This window comes from Macrosteles quadrilineatus, unplaced genomic scaffold (assembly GCF_028750875.1).
Source record: "Macrosteles quadrilineatus isolate MER2022 unplaced genomic scaffold, UCM_ALF_1.0 Scaffold_6__1_contigs__length_79288215, whole genome shotgun sequence".
Lineage (NCBI taxonomy): Eukaryota > Metazoa > Arthropoda > Insecta > Hemiptera > Cicadellidae > Macrosteles > Macrosteles quadrilineatus.
This window is the reverse complement of record NW_026542599.1, coordinates 65,791,699-65,813,867: the sequence shown is the minus strand read 5'-3', so window position 1 is coordinate 65,813,867 and position 22,169 is coordinate 65,791,699. Positions and strand designations below refer to the sequence as shown.

The window sequence follows — 22,169 nt, the reverse complement described above, 5'->3', positions numbered from 1 at the left end:
AGTTAATCATAAACAAATGACTTGTTTAAAAACTAATAACAGTCTTTATTTCCGATGATTTTAAAAGAGTCGACTAAAATATTATTAACTAATGGAAATACTCACAATTTACATAACAGTCCTATTCCAGTTTAAAGGGTTAATTTTTAACTATCAAACTGTCCATGGACGGGATAAGATAAGCTTACAATTAAAGTCAACGTAAAAAGGCTGTCAGAGCTTTTATAATGTACCGTACCTAAGTTATTTAGCCAATTTTTAGACAATAAGGCCCTGATAATAAGGCTTCTTTAAACTCTACAGAACAGAGCTAGGCAAAAACTGGCAGAACAGAAATGGTGTTATTTATCATAGTCATACTCATATGAAAAATCATTAAAATAAAAATTCAATAATGAATAACTTATATAATTAAACACAAACCAACATCCAAAACCATACACATTTTTAATACATCATAGATAATTTTCACATTGGCTGTTTACAATTAACATAGGTATGTTCTTTTTCTCGCTTTTGATTTTTCCTTCGCAACGGGAAAAATCTGTTTCATAATCATTGAAATAGATTTATAATAAATTTAATAATCCATCATAAAGTTTATGATTAAATAAACCTACCACTACCACATAGTTGTTTAATTTTTTTTTTTTTTTGGATCAGCTGTCTGAAATTGTGAATTAAGTATTTGATAGTTATATTTGTTTACATTTAAATGTCAAAGCAAATGTAATAATTTTGTGAATTTTCTCATGCTTCCATGGAGACCATGTATTAACATTTAATTTCTGACAACAGCTGGAGTTTCAAAACAATGTTTGTTTCCCATGTTAATCTTATGGAGAAATACGAAACTTCAAAGGGCCATAGGGCCTCACTCTCCAATTATTTGCCTAAAAAGAAAGTTTCCTGCACAACTTTACGTTACGCTCTTTTAAATGACACAAAAAACATGTCAATCGGTTCAGTAGTTTCGGAGGAGTAATTGTCACAAAAATCCTGCTTGCGTATTAAATAAGTAATAGATCGATGTTATCTTCCTCCTCAAGCTGACTTGCTCGTAGATGCTCTAAATGGCAAAATCTGTTTTTTTGCCTAACACATGGACGATGTAAGTTACTGGACTCTTACTCTCCAAAACCTTGCCAGGGACCTAATTGACCTTTTTCTGCCTAACAGTCTTCACCAAAACTTTTTCCACTTCCAAGAAAAATCTAGGCGCTCCTCTGTGAGCGTCCGCTGCCTTCCTCTGTACCTCACGTTTGTTTTCAATCGTTGTACCTAAGTTGGGTTTTAATTGCAAGCCTTGTATGGGGTTTTCACTGTAAGAACAGTTCCGCAGGGCATAGACCGGGGCCTACGTAAACTACGGGCCGGCAGGCTTTTTCCCGCCTCCGCTGTGACGTCACGAGCGGAGTCTGACCTGAGCCGGAGTAGCCCGGTGCCACGAGCCAGCTGATCGCTGTTTGTACTCTGGTTTGTACTCGCCACTCTTCAGTTCAGTGACAGTGGTGTTTGTGTTGATGTTTAAATCAAATCAAATCAAACCGAATTATCTTTATTCACTTTATACATTTACATACATGAATAGTGTCAACGCATACAAAATTGGTTATGCAACTTAATCCAAAAGACTTAACCATACAATTTGACAATTATTTTAGAATGTATAGCTAAATCATTTTTTATTTAGAAACTCGTCTATACTATAAGGAGCCAGATTAATTAAGAATTATTTTAATTTCTTTAACAAAATTGGTTTTGTTTTGATATTTTTTTAGTAAGGCAGGCAAACTTCTTATGAATAAATTGTCGATATACGAAGGCTTCATTTTTGAAAGTTTCAGCCGATGATGACTTTTTACAGAAAGATTTTTCCACCTTGTATTGTATTTATGGGAAACTTCAGTGTTTTTATCTTTATAAACATGCTGAATAGTTTTAAAAATATACAAACCATACACTGTAAAAATTTCCATTGCTTTAAAGCACTTTTTCACCGACCTCTTATTCTTAAATTTTTCAATAACTCTAATGGCCTGTTTTTGTAGTTTTAAAACCTTTTTCAAATTTTTTTGTACTATCCCACCATAAATTTCGATTTCGTAACCAATATTACATTCTATAAGCGAGTGGTATATCAATTTTAACACAGCTTTATCACAGAGATAAGCCATTGATCTTAAAACAAACAAGCCTGAATTAATTTTACCAACCAAATCCTTAATATGTTCATTCCAATTTAGATGTTCATCAATTATCAAGCCTAAAAATTTGGTTGATTTCACTTGATTGATCAGGTTATTATTTAGAGTAATTTTAGGGGTTTGATCTTTTTTGAACTTATTTGTATGAAAGAGAACAAAATTTGTCTTGTTTGTATTTAGTGTTAAATTGTTGTTTGTTAAGAATTGTTCAACATTTTTGAGCTCCAATTCAGTAGAATTTTTAATATCAGTGATTGAATTACCCGAAGTTTTAAAATTGATATCATCAGCATATATACTTAATGTACTGGCTGACTTAGTCAATGCATTTGGGAGGTTTTTAATGTAGCATGTAAATAAAATGGGGCCCAAAATAGAACCCTGAGGAACCCCTAGATGCGTTTGTAGTAAATCTGATTTTGTCTTCTGTTTCCAATTGGTTTTTGATAAATAAGAGAGTTCCACAAATTGATAGCGATCCCCCAAATATGGAATAAACCATTTATTCGCAACACCCTTAATGCCCATTATCTTAAGCTTGTTTAGCAATACCATATGATCTACATTGTCAAAGGCCTACGGCATGTCCATAAACGTTCCAGCAGTATTTAAGCCCTTATCAACAGAATTTTCAATGTACTTTATGCAAAAAATATGAAAACCACATCTCTAAAAATACTTTTATCATTTTAATATTTTAGGATATGCAGTGAAAAAAATAATATCATGTCAAAAAAGTATCACATGCCAGGAGTTGGTCATGTATGAAAGGAATTGTCAATCGAAGAAACTGCAATGGGAGAGGCTGGCAAGTACTTGTCAATCATTGGTCGGGGTGGACTAAAAAAACCAAAGCCTCAAAAAGTACCAAAGTACTCAAGCTTTTTAAGTGCATAACTGATCGACATGAAGACAGTTTCCCTAAAGTGAAGTCACAGAAAAAATTTCTTACTACACTTTCTTTGGAAATACTACAGGAGAGTTCTGTGCTATGTTCGACTAAATGTAGTACATGTGAAATTCCTCATTTAGTAATAGTAAAAAAATGTGTTTCGATATTTGGAAATATATTGTTGAACAATCATTCGAAGAACATTAGGGATGAACTGTACAATGATAAAAAGGACAAACGTAGAGTAAAAAAGTTGTCATCTCAGTAATATGTGAACATGTAAGTACACTTCTTCAAATATATTTATTGTATTCCACGCTCGTTGTAATACGATTTAGTTGACACGATTGTGTTCCTTTATTCATGCAGATTAAAATAACGTACAATTTGTATATATTCAATCCTATGTGCCCCAGTGAGGGCAGATTAGAGTGAGCGATGACAGGCCCGCGCAATGCTTTGCAACGTAAGGCGGCTCGGCTGGTAAGACTCCGCTTGTGACGTCACAGCCAGAGCCTGCAGGCCCGTTAGTTTACGTTGGCCCCGCATAGACCCCGTAGATGTAGTAGGAATGTTGCCATATGCAAACAAAAAGTCGTCCAGTTTGTGCTGTTAGGCATGATCACAGTACCGTAAATCCAAAATGTGTTTTTGAAGGCCGCGCTTAACCTCTTGAACGCAACTTTCCACAGCACCTTTGGAAGCTGGATGATAAGGTGGAGTCCTGGTATACTTGATACAATTTTGGCAAGAAATTCTGTAAACTCGTCGCTAACAAAACTAGCTTGATTGTCACTCACCAACTCTTCTGGAAGTCCATAAGACGAAAACAAGGTTCCCAACCACTCAATGATTTTAAGTGAAGTCGTTGATTTCATAATAAAGATCTCCAGCCATTTTGGAAAAAAACTATCAACAATTAATAACATCTGCTGCCTGGAGCTAGTGTCTCCAGAAAAGTCGATATGGATACGCTGCCATCTACCTGTAGCCCTAGGCCACTGTTGCAAAGGAACCTTTTGGACGGCATTCCTAGTAAATTGGCAAACACTGCACGAAGCAACTGTGTCTTCAATGGACTGTTCTAACTCAGGCCACCACACATAACTTCTGGCCAACATTTTCATCCTCGTTATACCTGGGTGCTGCTCGTGTAAAAGGCGAGAAACTGCAGATTGAAGTTTACGAGGAATCACGACTCTTGAACCCCACAAAACACAATTATTTTCAACTGACAGCTCATCCTTACGCCTCAAATAAGGTACCAACTCTTGGTCTGAAACCTGTCACCAACCATGCTATACGAAATCTTTAACCTTTGCTGACACTGGATCTGTCTGGGTATACTTGGCTATCTCCTTAGCAGTATTTAGAGTATCACTGACCTTCATATTGTGAAATACTTCCACACAGTTGCCCACATGGGAGACGCTGTTACATTCCATTTCCAGAGTGTCCTCCACAGGCAGTGGCAGACGAGATAGAGCATCCGATCGTGGTTCCGATCTTGAGATTCCAGATACCTGAGGAAACTGTCTTAGTTGGGTATGCAGATGACGTTGCGGCTTTAATAGCTACAAAGAACAAAGACCAAACAAGGACAAAGGGAGGAGGTGTTGTAGTGCAGGTTGACCTGTTGCTGAACAGTGCGCTGCATAAAATAGATCGGTTTTTTGCCGCACTCTGTATTTGATTTCAAATTCAATGTCTAGTACTGTATTCGTGAATAACAATATAAACAATATTTATTGGTTCCGTTCAATTTTGTGAAATCTTTTTTATGAACATGATACTGATGAACATGATCGTATCTATGTAAATTTAATAAGAAGATTAATTTTGCGATAAATGTTTCAAAGCAATCACCCAACTAGTCGCCACGACCAAGGTGCTGTTTGGACTTTTTTAATCAAAATTAATGTTTAACATTTTTAGTTTGGGAAGGGATATTTCCATTTAAAATAGGGATAACCATCATCCTGACTGACTGTATTTTTTAACGTGCTTTAGCATCACTGGGTTTTAAAATTCCCTTCATTGTAATTAAAATAAAAGTTTTATCATAAAGATTATTCGTTTAATCTATATATTAACTAGCTGTACCCGCGGGCTTTGCCCCGCTTAACTTCATAAGTATTCGCATGGCTCAATCACGTCCTGGTTGAAGTTCGTTCGCTACGCTCACTCACCTTCAGGTTGGAAATCGTTCGCTGCGCTCACTTGTTTTCAGGTTAGCTCGTTCGCTACGCTTACTCGCCTCCAGGTTGATGTTCGTTCGCTACGCTCACTCACCATTTGGTTGCAAATTAACTGTTGTCATAAATAAAAAAAGTCATCTCTTTTATTGTTCATAATACTTTGATAAAGATTTTTATGTTTTAATATTTAACATTGGAGAATTTAAACGTTGTTTAGTGCACAGGTGTGCTGCGATTGGGGTTTAATACATTTGGACTTATTAAAAAGTAAAATAGTTTTCTGTGCTGCACTCTGTAGAAACACTGTGGCACTATTTCAAATCATGACTAATGCTAATACAGAATGTTGTGATTATTCAAACCTACAAAACAGTTGGTGAAAGTAGCCTAAACATCTGCTTTTAAATTATATTCATTTGTAAACATTGTGGATCAAAAAGTCTGACATTGGCCCACTTAAAACCCTCTAGGGCAGAGCCCTTTTGACGGATCTGCACCAAACTTCACTCGAACCATCCTTGAAAGATGCTTAACAATGCCTGAAAGTTTTATTACAATCTGTCTAGCGGTTTCGGAGTCCATAACGTATATACACACATACACACACACATACATACATACATAGTTCCTCTTTTATAGATACTAGTGTACATGTTGCTCGAATTCGAGCAATTGTAAAGTACTACAGGAGTTAATAATTCAAAACGAATAACAGTCATATTTAGAATAAGTTTAAAAGAGTCAACTCAAAGATTACCGGTGTGTACTCAGACCATGTTTATCTTCGTTATTGATAAACCTAAAGCATTCCGGCCGGTTTTCTCCTTCTCTAAATGCCTCGCTGTCCAAGCAACACAGGTCATTGATAGAGGACCAATTGAGAACGAAAAATCGTTTTGGGGTAGTGTTAGGGCGCATTTTTAACCTATTAGTTGAGATTGTCCAGGGTCAGGTGCTGACTATGCCTTTACGCGACACTGTTCTGTAGCTGCGGTCCTTATCACGATTACGCCTCCGTTGTCGTCACGTCGGAGGCATTTAAAAGGGGGAAAAAAACAATAAATGAACAAATTATAGCTACACAAAACAACGATAAATGTACAAATTTAAGTAACAATCATGCTAACACGATCCGTCAGAGCGACACAAAACAACTATAAATACACAAATTTAAGATAAAACCAAACTAAGACGATCCGTCTTGGGGGTTATGTTTACACAAACTCAAATAGTAAACAAATGTACTCAATGCGTTTCATTGAATTGAAAAATAAATAACAGCAATTAAATTATACAGCTGATCAAAATGTAGACAATTATGTTCTTCATAAAGATAACATGGGAACTTTCAAAGCCACTGGGGCAGAACCCGAGGGACTTTTTCAAAAATGTAAGGCCAGTTTGCAAATCTACACGACACGCTCTTTCCAATGAGACGTCAATGGATAAAATCGGTTAAGAAATGGCGGAGGAGTTCAACCGACAAAGTTCCATGTAGCGTATTAATTATATAGATAGATTTGAAACTGTTTTTCTTTGTGACAGCTATTTTGAGAGAACGGCTGGGCGTAGAAACTCGGTAGAGGTGTCTAAAGAAAGGTCCTGGTCTGTAGATAATCAATCAAAAGAGAAACATGGAGAATTCCCTCGGGGCTCTGCCCCAGTGGCCTTTAAATTCCCATCCCATGTTATTCTTACGGAGGAAAACGAGGTTTTTGTCACAGCTAATTTGAGAGAACGGCTGGGCGTAGAAACTTGGTAAGGGTGTCTAAAGAAAGGTATTGGTCTGTAGGTGAGCCCTCAAAAGAGAAACGATGTAAATTTCCTTGGGGCTCTGCCCCAGAGGCCTTTAAATTTCACTCTGCAATTTTGTTTACATTTCGACCATATGGATAATTTTACACTACTTTTAATGAACCAGCTGTTAATATTAAAATTGTATTCAAAGGTTTACTGAAACTGTCAAAATTAAATGTTTACATTATTATTTATGATTTTAAATGGATTCTCCACTGCATGGCAAGTTTTTTATAGTTTCAACAAAATGATGAATTTATGATACGTTTTAAATGTTTTGTTCAAAAATCTATGCTTTATTGCTCTTAGAAAATTTTAAATTATGAAATAAGTGTGACTTATCAATTTAAAAGGAACATATAACTATTCCTTATCGGGTTAGCTTATACATAATGTAAGGTTGGCACTTGCCTTTTTTTCTACTTTCAATCACCATTTATTTTTAAATTCAAGAAAGAACACCTGAGATGCATTTATTGGTATAACAGTTTTTGATAATCGGGTTGAAAATTGTGTCATAGATGAGTACGTTGAGGATGAGAGCTGTGTTAAAGTTTTGGAATAGACTAACTACGGAGTCTATAGTTTTGGTAAAGTAGGTGAACTAATGTCAATTCAGGTATTTTTTTTAAATGTGTGCACAGTTTTTACTTTGATGTACACATGTAGCTAGGTTTAACAACGCATCTAAACCTCACTACATACAAAACATTCGGAAACACAACAGTGTCATCACATCTCATCGCATTTGCATAATTTGTTACCAATGCTGGACTAGGTTATGGATTTGGTTCCGCAAATGTTCAAGATTTGTGATAAAATTTCCTACAATTATGGTTCATTCCATTCCACGAAATACATGCACAGCTTTATGTGATCTATATGGCCAAAGCAAAACTACCCCATAAGTTAATGAATTGTCAAGTAAGAACAGGATGATTACATACATGGGTCGATGTGGCAAGAGAAGGATTTAAAATTGCTGAGATCGAAGTAAGAATGTTACTGCTTTCTGGAGAATCAGATATTAAAAAAAAAAAAATATGAAGATTTACATCTTTTAAGATAAATCCGGATACAATCTGAATGATTTTCCTAAAGCAGATAGAATTAGTGGTTAATAAATATTGACTCTTTCCGTAACATGATAGACTAATTATATGAACTCATTCTCCCATATAGTGAAAGTGGCTTTGGTATGAAACAAACTCGTGAACAAACAATTATAAGACTCCTAAAAAACCTTTTGGGCAACCTAAAGCCGATAAAAAGAAAGGTAGGAAATATTGTGTTAAACGAATTCATCAATCACGTTTTTTAGGGAACACAATCGTCATACTTATTATTGCTTATCCTCCCTTCTTATAACTAAGATTTTAATGACTTCACTCTATCGAACGCAGTTAGCTGAATTTACATAAAACCTCAAGATTAACCGTCGATTTCGACGGGGTTCCTCTAGTCTATATATAAAGCCAAAAGTACCCATGAACCTTTGAGAAAACTACAAGTCACACCCCCATAAACCATATACTTAAAATGTTCGTCATGACGAGAAACCTTGCGCAAAATTATCCATTATTTCATAAGTTGCCCTATAAGGTCGTTATTGCTTTCCAAAGGGAACTTTCCATTTACCTAATGTTAAAAATACCTCAGCTGTTATTATTTGTTTGTATTCTGCTTTGTTTATTTTATCTTAACTTAACCAATCAATAGTTTTATTAATACTAATGTAGTAAAATGGGGTAGAGCCCGTGGGTTAATCTTATAACTGAAATATCTGATTAGTGATTTAATTTTTATTTACTGTCATGTTTTTGTTTACATTATGGATCCTCTTAGTAAAGCTGGGACTTTTTTTGGAGAGGAGGGAAAACACTTTTACGCACACAGGTAACCAGCCTGTAGTGTGAGACTCCTGAATTTATCAGACTACTCACTAATAGACCCCCTCTGCTCTGTTCCACGTCATCGAGATTGCCTGGGCAGTATATGCAATTAGGTGACATGGTTTTGCCCATCCTGAACAAGTACGACCAGAAAAAGCAGTGACCCGTCAGAAATTGGGTGAGCTAGAAGTTCACCTCTCCGCACCACCGATTAACCCAAGGTTGTACTTGCTGCATCAGTCACCTGGTCTAGCGTCCCCGTGTCTCCTGTTCCCAGCTTTCCATGGCAGATAAGGGTGCGTTCCTCCGTTCTTGCCTGGTCCTCCCAACGGTGCTGATAAATTGCCTTCCTCTCCGCCGCCAAATAATTAACGGGGATGACACCAGCAACCACCAGGACGGCGGGTTTGGACACTGTTCGATAACCAGATTGTACCCTTAGTGCTGCCTGACACTGAACTTGGGCGAGCCGCATCCTATATATCTACTTATTGATAGCGTCTGTCCACACTTCCGCACCGTACAGGAGCGAGGAGCACGGACTGGACTGCAGACTTCAACAGCCTTCTGCGGCTGGACCGTGGACCTCCGACATTGGCCATTAGGGCTAAGGGAAGAAACCACTTTAGCGGCCTTGTCCGCCATACGGAAGATCTGGTCCCACCAGCTAAGCTTGCTGTCTACCATCACCCCAAGGTACTTGGTGGCACGAGTGGTTTGGACTTCAATGTTCCCCACCCTCAACTGAACGATGGTGTCAATCCCCTTTTTAGTCAGAAGTACAATCTCAGTTTTGCTCAGAGCAAACGAGAGACCATGTTCTGCCATCCATGCGTTAATGGTGTGCATGACTCGATTTAATTTTAGATGGGCAAGCTCAACGCTACCCCACACCACATCCCGACTCCCCCCTGACGGAAAAGTATTGATACATACATGTTGCCCTAATTACAAGAATGCATGGCAATGCCACTGAGTTGCAATGACTGAATCAATACTTTTTAAATTCGACTCGATAACAAACGCACGATGCTCTGGTGACCACTGATCTATGACCACAGATAATGGCATCGAGTAGGCTTTCCAACGAGCCCAACCACACCACTCTCAGACGACCGGTCGCAGAACAGTGCGCTTCATAAAATAGATCGTTTTCTTTTGCCGCACCCTGTATAAGCATATTGTTACATATTCTTTAAAATATCCTTTGTAGTAAAAGTGTCCTTCAATAGTATGTGTATACTGTTATAAATTACATTTTTAAATTTTCATACATTGTAAGTCGTCACTCTGGAAGCGGGGAAGAAGTCCTCCTGCCCAGAAGCACAGAAAACATCAGAAGTGCCATAAATGTTAAGCCAAACAAAATTGACGAACGCTCGTTATGTCACTTGCCTAATTGTTCTGTGTGCATGTTCGTGAGATGACCTTGAGTAGAACAAGGCAATAGGAGAGAGTTAATAGTAAATTAACGCACTGAACGAGGAGACTCCCCGTTTTGGCAGCTGTCTACTGTGATGCGGTTAGCTTCAGTGGAGTGCTGGGATGTTTCCAGGGGTCTGAAGTTGGCCGAAAATGGAAAAAAGGTATATATAGCTCAGATCGATGTGGTTATCCCAACGGGATCGTACAGTTCTGGTATACAATAGTTATCAGTACTGCTCGGATTACTCTGGCAGGAAAAGGTAGGGCTCGGATTTCTCTAGTGGGAGTGGGTACTGCTCGGATTTCTCTAGCAGGACAAGGTACTTCTTGGATTTCTCTAGCAGGACTGGGTACTGCTTGGATTTCTCTAGCAGGAGTGGGTACTGCTTGGATTTCTCTAGCAGGAGTGGGTACTGCTCGGATTTCTCTAGCAGGAGAGGGTACTGCTCGGATTTCTCTAGCAGGAGAGTGTACTGCTAGGATATTTCAAGCAGGAGTGGGTACTGCTCAGATTTCTCTAGCAGGAGTGGGTACTGATCGGATTTCTATAGCAGGAGTGGGTACTGCTTGGATTTTTCTAGCAGGAGTGGGTACTGCTCGGACTTTTCTAGCAGGAGTGGGTACTGCTTGGATTTCTCTAGCAGGAAAAGGTAGGGCTAGGATTTCTCTTGCAGGAGTAGGTACTGCTCAGATTTCTCTAGCAGGAGTGGGTACTGCTCCGATTTCTCTAGCAGGATTGGGTACTGCTCCGATTTCTCAAGCAAGAGTGGGTACTGCTCGGATTTCTCTAACAGGAGTGGGTACTGCTCGGATTTCTATTGCAGGAGTGGGTACTGCTTGGATTTTTCTAGCAGGAGTGGGTACTGCTCGGACTTCTCTAGCAGGAGTGGGTACTGCTTGGATTTCTCTAGCAGGAAAAGGTAGGGCTAGGATTTCTCTAGCAGGAGTAGGTACTGCTCAGATTTCTCTAGCAGGAGTAGGTACTGCTCAGATTTCTCTAGCAGGAGTGGGTACTGCTCCGATTTCTCTAGCAGGAGAGGGTACTGCTAGGATTTCTCTAGCAGGTGTGGGTATTGCTTGGATTTCTCTAGCAGGAGTGGGTACTGCTAGGATTTCTCTAGCAGGAGTGGGTACTGCTAATATTCACCGGACCTTGTAGCGTTGGTTTTTCGTCGAGAAGTGGGAGCGAGGACCTTCTCGTTTCGATGCCCGTGATCGACTGACTCGTGGGCTCTCCTGTGCCTCACTAAAAGGTGAGATTTTTTAACCATTCTTCTAATAATGAAGAATGTTTGATTATTAAACGGCTTAAAATCAAACAAACAAACATCCCAAAGCTCAATTTATGCTGAACAGATTTTAGAAAATAATCATAATTATGGCAAATTGGAAGAATGTTTCAAAATTCTAAATTTTGAGAAAAAGAGGGAAAATGGATGTAAAAGAAGAACTGCAAATATACCTACACTCAAAATAACACGGCGACCAAATTCTTAATGTAATGCAAAAACACAAAAGAAAATCCAATTAATGAAAAAATCTGACAAATCAGGGAAGAATCTTACACATTCACATGTTAAAAAAATTCACCTAACCATTTAATCAAAATTGACTATGAATTCAATACATATGTTATTAATTTATGTATTTTATTTGTTTACATACTTGAATAACTCATACTGTGAACTTGGTCTTAGTGCCGAAATACGTACAGTTTTAATAAAAAATAATTTTAGTATACTATGGTTTTTAGTATTTCACTTATAAACAAGGTGATTAGTACTCAGTGTGACAAAAAATTGTTGGTGTAAGTACAAAGTAAATGCAGTGTGATGATGCATATAAAAGGTTCCAAATATAAAATTTAGCTTACCAAAGAATTATTTTATGTTTATAAAAAATAACTATGTTTTAAACTTAATACATCAATTTCTCAATTACCTGTACATAGATTTGAGTAGATAATATAATTTTCGTGTTCTACATTACATTTTGAATAATAATAATAGAAAATGATGGAGGATCAGTTGTAAAAACTTCATTGTAAATAGATTCAAAGATAAAAATTAAGATGTTTGATCAACATTTCAAAAACATTGGTCTATTACATTTGTTCACACCTTGTATACAAGAAAGTGTCCGAAAATTGTAAAAACTGCGCCATTATATAAGCTTTCCAACCATATGCTACACTATCGAGCTTTATGTCTGCTTATGTACGCTTTAGTGGTTTGAAGACTACAAAACATGGTGTCTTTAACATTTAAAACATAGATAGTCGGCATGTATTAAGCAAAAGTTGGATTTTTTCTGTTTGAACAGTAAAAACAGTAAAAAGTTTTCCAGTTTTCTGGTATTCAAACCACTAAAACAAACAAAAGAATATCTAAACCTCAATAGTGTAACTTATTCTTGTATACAGGGTGTGAACAAATGCAATAGACCAATGTTTTTTTTTAATTTTTATCAAACATCTTAATTTTTATCTTTGTATCTATTTACAATGGAGTTTTTACAACTGATCCTCCGTCATTTCATATTATTCTTATTCAAGTTTAATGTAGAACACTAAAATTATATTATCTACTCAAATCTATATACAGGTAATAATTAAGGAATTGCTGTATTAAGTTTAAAAACATTGTTATTTTTGTAAAACAGAATAATTTTTTGGGAAGCTAACTTTTAGACTTGGGACTTTTTATATGCATCATCACACTTCATTTACTTTGTACTTACACCAAAACAATTTTGTCACATTGAGTACCAATCACCCTGTATATATATGAATTTGAACGGATGGTGTTTTGCCTATAGGGACCTCAAAACGACAAAGTAAATCAGTACCGGGTCTAGGTCTAACCATGAGACCTGCGGCAGTAGCTTATTACCTCATATGGGAAATTAACTAAAAGTACACCATGCAAAATGAATAAATAAATAAGTAAATAAAACTGTAACATGCTGTAAAAGTTTTTAACACATGAAAAAATCACAAAATTCTCACACTTGCAGGCAGCGTAAAATTTTATTTAATCTCTTTTCAATTTTATTTCTCTTTACTTCATTGTTTTATGCTTTGAAAAGAAAACCTCCTGCAAGGAATAAAATGAGTTTGCAACCAGCCAATCCCTTACACTTTTCACTAACGCTTTAGCAGGTTTCCTTGTGACTTACAGAGGTAAAGAATTCAAAATGTTATACCTGCAACAGAAAAGCAAGTTTTTGTCAGCCTAACCCTATGTCTATGATCATTAGCACTGGCAAAGCGTGCCAAGGATGGGCCAAGGTTTCAATCCCCATAAAGACAGCCAGAGAAGAGAAGCTTCGTTTAAGACCAATGAGACCCTGGAAATTCCCGATAATATAGACTGGAGGATGAAGGGAGCCGTAACCGAAGTTAAAGACCAGGGTGAATGTTGGTCTTCCTGGGTCTTTGGTGCGGTAAGTGGATCAACCTGGGGTGTAGTGTTGAATGTATAAATGTAAACCTTGTGTACAGTCTGTCCGTGTCTGTGTGTACAGTGGTGAGAGAAGGGAGAAGTGCGAGATGAGGACGGGGGAAAGGTATACTTATGTCCAACGGTCCAAAGCCTGCTTGTGTTATTGAGTAGCCTAATGTAAACCTTTTGTTATCTGTAACCAAATGAAAAATATTTCTTGGACCAGAAACGATCGTAATTTAATAAGATTTTCAGATATAACATAAATTTTGAGCTGGATATTGTTAGTGCATTGTCAGTCTTGGCCTGTGGATAGCGTCTAAGGGTTCGATGCAATATAGTTCGGTCAATAATTTTACAAAAAAGTATTAAAATATAAGGTTAGACCTAAGCCTGCTCTCCCTTAAAAGCATTATTATTATTCTTAACAATTTGTCACTAGCGCATACTGTATTGAAATATTAACAGGATGAAAAATTAGAGACACAGTCCTATAATCTCAATTAGATTTTCTTTTACAAATGTTAATCTACTTTGTGGCTTTTTGCACTAAGAGTATAACTTTAGGTATTTAGTATTGTAAACTATAACGATAGTATACACAGTAAAGTGTTTTAAATCATAAGTACGATTCTTGTATTACATTAAACAGTAGTATAAGAGGAAGGTATACACATTTTCAATAAATATATATGCCTATGATGTTTATAAAATTGTGAAAATATTCTGCGTTGCAAATACCATGGGTATAGGAAAGAATGGATTTTGACACGTTAGGTGCATATGTTACGGTTTTCCCTGATATTTGGTGTTTAACGCCAAGAGGGATATAACAAGTGTGAATTATAATACTATCTAGCTGTACCCGCGGGCTTTGCCCCGTTTAACTTCATAAGTATTCGCATGGCTCATTGACGTCCTGGTTGAAGTTCGTTCGCTACGCTCACTCACCTTTAGGTTGGAGCTCGTTCGTTGCGCTCACTTGCCTTCAGGTTAGCTCGTTCGCTACGCTAACTCGCCTCCAGGTTTAAGTTCGTTTGCTACGCTCACTCACCTTTTGGTTGGAAATTAGCTGTTGTCATAAATTAAAAAAAATAATAGTACTGCACCCTGTTGGTAATCCTTGTAACTTTTATGCTATTGAACATCATAGAACAGAACCAACTTGTTTAATTGAAACAGCTGTTAAGATTCATTAATTCCTTTTAAATATGAAAAATCATAAGGTTAACATGGGGAACTACAGAGCCACTGGGGCGGAGCCCGAAAGGATTTTTAAGATAAGAATATGTTTTAATGTTAATCGGGAATGTGAGATATCATCATGCCAAATTTCAGCCCAATCCGTCCAGTAGTTTATGCGTGATTGAGCAACACACACACACACACAAACTCACAAACTTTCAGATTTATAATATTAGTAAGATGATAATAATAATGTGATCATGAGTGAACACAGATAAAAATCCAGAAATTTAAAGGTGAGGGAATATAATTTAATATATGAATTGAATTTATAACACTTTGTATTTAAATTATTTTTCGATGAAAACATACTCCGGTATTTGTTTGTATTACTGTAGTAGGCAATATATTTTGTTTACTTTTGCTTAATTTAACCAATCAATAGTTTTATTAATACAGTATTGATGAAGTCAAACGGAGAAAAGCCCGTGGGTAACAGCTACTTTTAAAAAGAATAGTCTAGTGGTTTTTTTTCAAAAAACTGATTTTTTTTTTATTTTATCCGTTTTTAAAGGGGAAAGATTCAAAAGTTAAAATATATTTTCAACCGCTATCTTTACTCTAATAGGGTTCATACCATCTTCTTTCTAGTAAAAAAAGAGTATAACATAAAAATATTTAATCAAATTCGTAACGGCCAATTGTGCCAAATTGGGCCAAATCTACACAACACCCTATGCCTAGATTGGTCAGCGCAATGGATCAATAGCAGTGCTTATCATTTCTGCAATACTGCCCCCCCTCCTACCATATAATACAAAAGGAATAATTTTGACAAGGTTTGTGTTTAAAGGTGTATAACATAAAAAATAAAAATACTTGCATCACAGCAATCCTTCTGATTGAGTAAATTTCCATTTTTTTCTGACTGATTTTGATCAAAATATTCCCTTACATTTGTCAGCTTTATTCTTTATTAAATATCCGTACCAGGGGACTGAGCATTGCTTGATGGTGATTAATTTGTATTGGAGATTGACCTAGCCTCTACAGCTTTGTGCAAGGCCTTCTGGAAATTTATTTTTTGTTTTCAAACAAATCATTCCAATGAATAATCCACACTTACAATAACTTTAGAAATGTAATTAGTATAAATAATGAAAAAATATATATTGACAATTGTACATAAACAGTCTGCATATTTTGTCTAAGATATAGTTGTATGTCTGGATAATAATTTCAAAAGCTAAATTTCAAGGTTTGTGAGGCGAAATATGACATTTCCTGCATTTTATTCTCTAAATTCTACATGGTATGTGTTATGATTTGAAAGAAAGTAAAGAGGTGAATCTCTACTTAATGTTTTGATATGAATTAGTTTAAAAATTTTTCGTTTACAAATTTGTTGGTTTAAATATGTAGATAATTCTTTTACACGAAGAAAATCTTTAAACACTTTTGAGAATGTGAGACAACTTAGGTTTACAAACCAGTTAATTTGTTATTAGACATGTAATCATAATTTTAAATCTGTTCTTATCTAGGGGTTTTCACATAGAGGAAGTACTACTGTACTTCCACTTTCTTCCATCATTGACTTTAAATATAACAAGTTGTATTCAAGTTTATTGTAAAAACGTATGTACTTTTTTATGCTGTTTGACAACCTTTTAATATTTCAAATTATGTAGTACTAGTAGTAGTAGGCCTATTTTTTTGATACCGTGCATAGGTTTCTTAAAACTAAACCAAAGAGAATACAGTACTGTAAAACTAAATTGAATACAGTTATATTTTGTTTTCATAAATTAATGTGAAAGGTTTTTACTATATTTAATCAATGATCAAGCGTGTAATTGTTTATCTTAGTTTATTAATTAACAATAAGTGTGTAAATTTTAATTGGCATCATCCTTGGAATCGGTAAAATGACACTTGATATTGGATGTAAAGAGTATGAATCGCATAACCGTATAATATGCTGTTTGTTGATGATGTATTTAATTTGATAAAATCTTTGTTGTGAAAAACAAATAATGAAATATTCCATTAAAGAAAGGTTGCGTTTGATCGATATTTTGCGGAATACCTTTACCTTTACCTTTACCTTCTTCTTCACCGCCACTCTCCTTAAGACAGGGGACGCCTCCTTAGTACGTTTTCCTCTTTGGGCAAAGACCAAGTGTTTCAATACACAAGTGTTTCATGTATGTGTGAGCCTATCTTTTTTAGTTAACTGTGTAGAATTCTTGTTTAGTGTAGCATGGATTTTGTGTGAGATGATTTGTTAGGGTTTGTTTGAATTTGTTTTTGTTGGATTTTAGGAATTTGATATTTTGGGGAAGGTGGTTGTAGAATTTTAAGCCAATATACAGGGGTTGGACCTGTGTCATCTTTAATCTTTTGTAAGTGTTACGAATAAACTGACAAAAAATGTGAGTACTCAGTGAAAGTAGTGACAATAATTTATTTGAACCATTTTACTAACATCTTCTTTATAAACCAACATAAACTCAACTCTTTTGTTTACATTCTCTCCTTTAAATTAATAGCATGTGTTTTAATTATTAGTAAGCATACGATATTAACATTGACCACAGCTGGCAATTTAAAACCAGTAAGTTAAACCATTGACTATAGGTTAAACCAACACAGCATATATAACATCCTCCCACCCAAGTTAATTAACTTATGGTTGATTAACTTGTACTTTGGATCGTGTACTTCTTCTTGTAACTACTTTTCTCTCTTCATTAGAGTTTATTTCCAATGGGTATAAACGTTGTACTGGGCGAATCAATTCATTGGTTGGTGTCTTCAGTCTTACTGTGCGTACAATTCCATCTCTTCCTTTCATTACTGATTCTGGCAATCACCCAGTTTATCCGCTTGTCAAAGTCATTACCTATGAGTACTATTTCCCCCACTTCAGGTTCTCGGTAACTTTTGACATTATTATGGTGTGATATTGACCAAGATACTCGATTCTGAATCCTGACTTCAGTCCTTCTCTTATTTTCTTTCTGTATACAACTTTCTTCGGTAAATTTATCTCCTCAATAGCATCTAAGTCGGGTTGTCTCACATCGCTCATATCTTTCAAAAACATTGATGGAGTAATGGGACTCAACTCATTCAGATCATCTGACATGTAAGTAAGCGGTCGAGCATTGATAACACTTTCACATTCGCATAATGTAGTTGACATTTCTTCTTAGTTCAAACTAATTTTCTTCAAAACTCTTTTCATAGATCCTTTAGTGATCTTATAAGTCTTTCATAGAACCCACCCCACCAAGGTGAATTTGGTGGAATGATTTTTCACTCAATTCTAGAAACTTCCTGTATGTTTCCCAATCCAGCTTCTTAAACAGACTTTCAGTTCCAGTGAAGTTCGTACCGTTGTCTGAAAATATTGTATGTGGTCTGCCCCTTCTGCTGATGAAACGTCTCAATACCTGAAAGAATGCATCTGTAGACAGTGCCAGGATAAGTTCGAAATGATCTGCTCTCACAATAGCACAAGTAAAAATACAAATATATGCTTTGAGGTTTCCTTTAAGATAAACTGGACCTGTCATATCTATCCCACAAACTTCAAAAGCTACAGGATCACGAAGTCGTTCGAGTGGTAAAGACGCAGTTGGAGCTTCAAATCTTTTGGATGAAAACCTTCGACAAATCACACAATGTTTTATTACAGTCCTCAACGTCCTCCTTCCTCCTAAAATCCAAAACCTTTCTCTCAAAATGCTCAGCAACCCTTGTACTCCAACATGACAAGACTCTTCATGGACGTGGCGAATGAGACGCAAAACAACAGGATGTTTGGATGGTAGTAATATAGGTTGCCGAAAATCAACTGAATCTTTTCGCTGCATTACCTTTGTCTTCAATCGTAAAAGTCCTTGTAAACCAATCTGGTGGAATGTTTATGATGAGTTTTTGTTGATGAGCGGAACTCTTGACGGATGATGCAATCATAAAATGGGTTACAGGACACTTGAAATAGTTCAGCCATGTAAAAAGTAGCTATAAAATCTCTTAAGAAAGTTCAAGAAGAAATATTCAAGGTCTAATGAAAAGACATGTAGATAAAAAAAATAGAATAAAAAAAATAGGAATTGTTAAAATGCATAGACAGTCTTGTAGATAAGTTAGCACAATTTAGAATAAAACATTTAAAAAAGCTTAACTGCGTAGAGAGTCTATTTAGATATGTTAATGCAACTTAGAATAAAAACTTGAGATAGTAGAACTGCTAGAGAGTCTGTCGATTAAGTTTTTGAATTACGTATGTAGTAATGTCTTGAAGGCTAATAAATATCTTGAGATGATCTAAGAATGTCTTGTAGAATCATTTTGAAGAACTAATTGGATAAAAAACTGTTTTAAATAATTTTGCACTGATTATAGATTATATGTTGCTAGTAAGAGGGAATGCTGTGTAATGGTCTGGTCTAGTCATTGCTTAATCATGTACTACGCCACTATCAGCATTAGCATATGACAACACAAAAGTATTTTTTCATTGATTTACTTAGTTAATTTAACAGTAAAAGTTTTCTAATAATTAACATAGGTAGATCACTTTTGGTAGATGTTTTAGGGAATACATTTATGTTAGAAATAAGAAGATTTGTAATTGTATCTGTTAAAAATAAGTAGTTTTTTTTTTAGAAAATTTACCATGCGTTTTATTTAAATTTGTGTTAGAATTTGGCAATGTTGTTAGAAATCTCTTTAAAATTTCATGATTTGTAGTAAAACCCCCGAATTCTAGATAATTAGACTAAAAAGGTTACAAATCAAGCAAAGCTTTGTTTTAAAACAGGAAATTTTACAAAATTATTGAATTCGTACTTTTTTGGCCGAGGATTGGTACACCATTATCTACTTATAATATAGCCTATCTATATATTTAATAGGCCAAAATTATTTTTGCGATAACTTTTTTGAAGCTGTCACGCATCCGATGACCATGTTAAGGGTGTAATTGATTAGGTCATTGCCTGTAGATTTGCGATCAAACTAAAACCTCTTTGAAATTTCATCGTGGCTCTGTCCCAGAGGTCTTAAAGGTTCCCATGTTATTCTTAATAAGAAAATGTTTTTTTATTTTATTTAAACAGATGAATACTTAGAAATTTACACTAGTATTTGAAACAGCTCGTTATGCTAAAATTTAAATTAATGGAGAGGTATCCTATAAGGAATTATTAGATTTGTTGAAAAGATAAAAAACTTACTCTGTTTTTTTTATATATTTTTTATTGCAAAACGCAGTTTTAAATGTTCAATGAATCTAAAAATCAATTAACAACACAACAGTTGACGCTACTACTATTCTTAATGAATGTGTAATAAAGATTAATTGTCTATTGTCTATTGTCTACAGTTACACTGTAAGATCTCTGTTTTACTGAAACCAAATAACAGGATTTAATGAATGGAGGATATCGCTATTGAAGGAACAATATTTTTCACCAGGCTTTATCTATTATAAGGGATTGTACCTTCATTCTTTTGTATGATTATTTATGATAGGTTCTCAAAAATAATGATCATATGTTATTAAAATTAGTTTTAAACACGTTTTCAAACTCCATAAAGAATATTTGCTTATATCAGAAGGTAGAATGGACAGGGAAAATTTCTAGGAAACACCATTGCTATGTTAACAAGGAATCTTGATATGTCGTCAGGCTTGATTAAGGAGTGCCTGTAGGTAAAGGAAAGGCTCTTGGAAGAATATGACGAAATATCGGATTGAGAGACAATAGTTATTTGTGCAACTAGTGAGAAAAGTGAGCAATTGACTCACTCGAGAAAAATCCTTACTCACGAGCCGTAGGCGAGTGAGGAATGGTTTCTCGAGTGAGGCAATTGTACTTTGAACTCGAGTTGCACATTATACTTTTCCTACAGTTACCATAAAACAAATAAATTGGTGAAGAAACATAACCTATTTTTACACAGAAGTGAACTTTTAATATAACATTTAATGTGAAGTGACAAATACAACAGTACAACAGCTGACCAGCTGATTTACAGCCAGTGCTGCCAACGTATTTCGCGCGCATACGACGTTGCCTGTATGTTACGCGCTCACTATTCGTGCCTTCACGTTGCAAATCTGGAGTGAGACAAAGTAATTAGAGTGAGACAATGTTAACATTGTCTCACTGATGAGCGAATTAGCCACTTTGCTTTCTCAAATCAGTGAGAGAACATGTACATTGTTAGGTAACTGTAGGAAAAATTATATTTTTAAAATACGTAATAGTCTTCTCACCTGAAATTAGGTCACACCTTTAAATTTGTCCAGATAGCTTAGCCTACAATGAGATAGTCCAGGGCTCTAACGTGTTTGCTAATTAATTATCGTTTTGAGTTTATTGGCTCAGAATAGTAATTACAACAATGCTAACAACGTTTAACTTTACTTTAAGAAGTGATCACAGCCACTCAAAAAGATAATGAAGCTAAATTTGGAATTTTGAATAAATTATCGTGAATGCGAATAAGCCTAATTAATCGGAAACTTAACCCAAACGTGATTCGTTTGTTATACTTGTTAATCACAAAAGTAGACGTGTTGGGAAAATTAGACTCGGTCGATCACCAGAGTCGATACGGGGTTCCTTCAGTCAAATTTACGTAGGACGTTCGGGTAATGGAGTAAGCCCTACAGATATTGCTCGGGTGGTTTAAATAACTTTCGTGGCAAGTAGGAGTCGAGAGTGTGAAAACGACGGGAAAAAGCGTGCAAGTCGCGCGCAGCGCGCAATCGCGTGCACAATTAAAATAAAACTTCTCTGCAACAAACAAAAAACTATATCGGTAGCACACAATAACTGAAGACTCCACCACCAAGGGAAAACTATCTCTAACTCACCGGGATGATTAGGATTTACTGATTGCTGGATTGCTCAAAACATTAACGTCTTCACGGTTCTGAGGCGGGCAGGCAACTGATCCTGTCTCCTGAGGTCTGCTCAGTGCTCCTCTGGCCCTTCATCACCATCGCCCCATGCGGCGGGGTTGCTAACTAGATTCCTCCCCTCTACGATGACGTAGGCCTGCTCCTTCGATGTCGTTGTCAACGTGGGCGTGGTTTACCCCGAAAG

The 22,169-nt window shown here is 35.9% G+C and overlaps 1 protein-coding gene across 2 annotated transcripts in view; it reads left to right on the top strand.

Annotated features, from left to right (window-relative positions):
* LOC128997259 (crustapain-like) overlaps nt 1–22,169 on the top strand; it is a 133,218-nt gene that overhangs the window by 26,486 nt on the left and 84,563 nt on the right. Inside the window, exon 4 of one of the 2 annotated variants that reach the window (XM_054422873.1) lies at nt 13,670–13,855. The exons of the other annotated variant lie outside the window; for it this stretch is intronic. Within the exon in view, the coding sequence (XP_054278848.1) occupies nt 13,670–13,855 (186 nt within the window). The remainder of the gene's footprint in view (nt 1–13,669; nt 13,856–22,169) is intronic. 2 annotated transcript variants of the gene reach the window in all.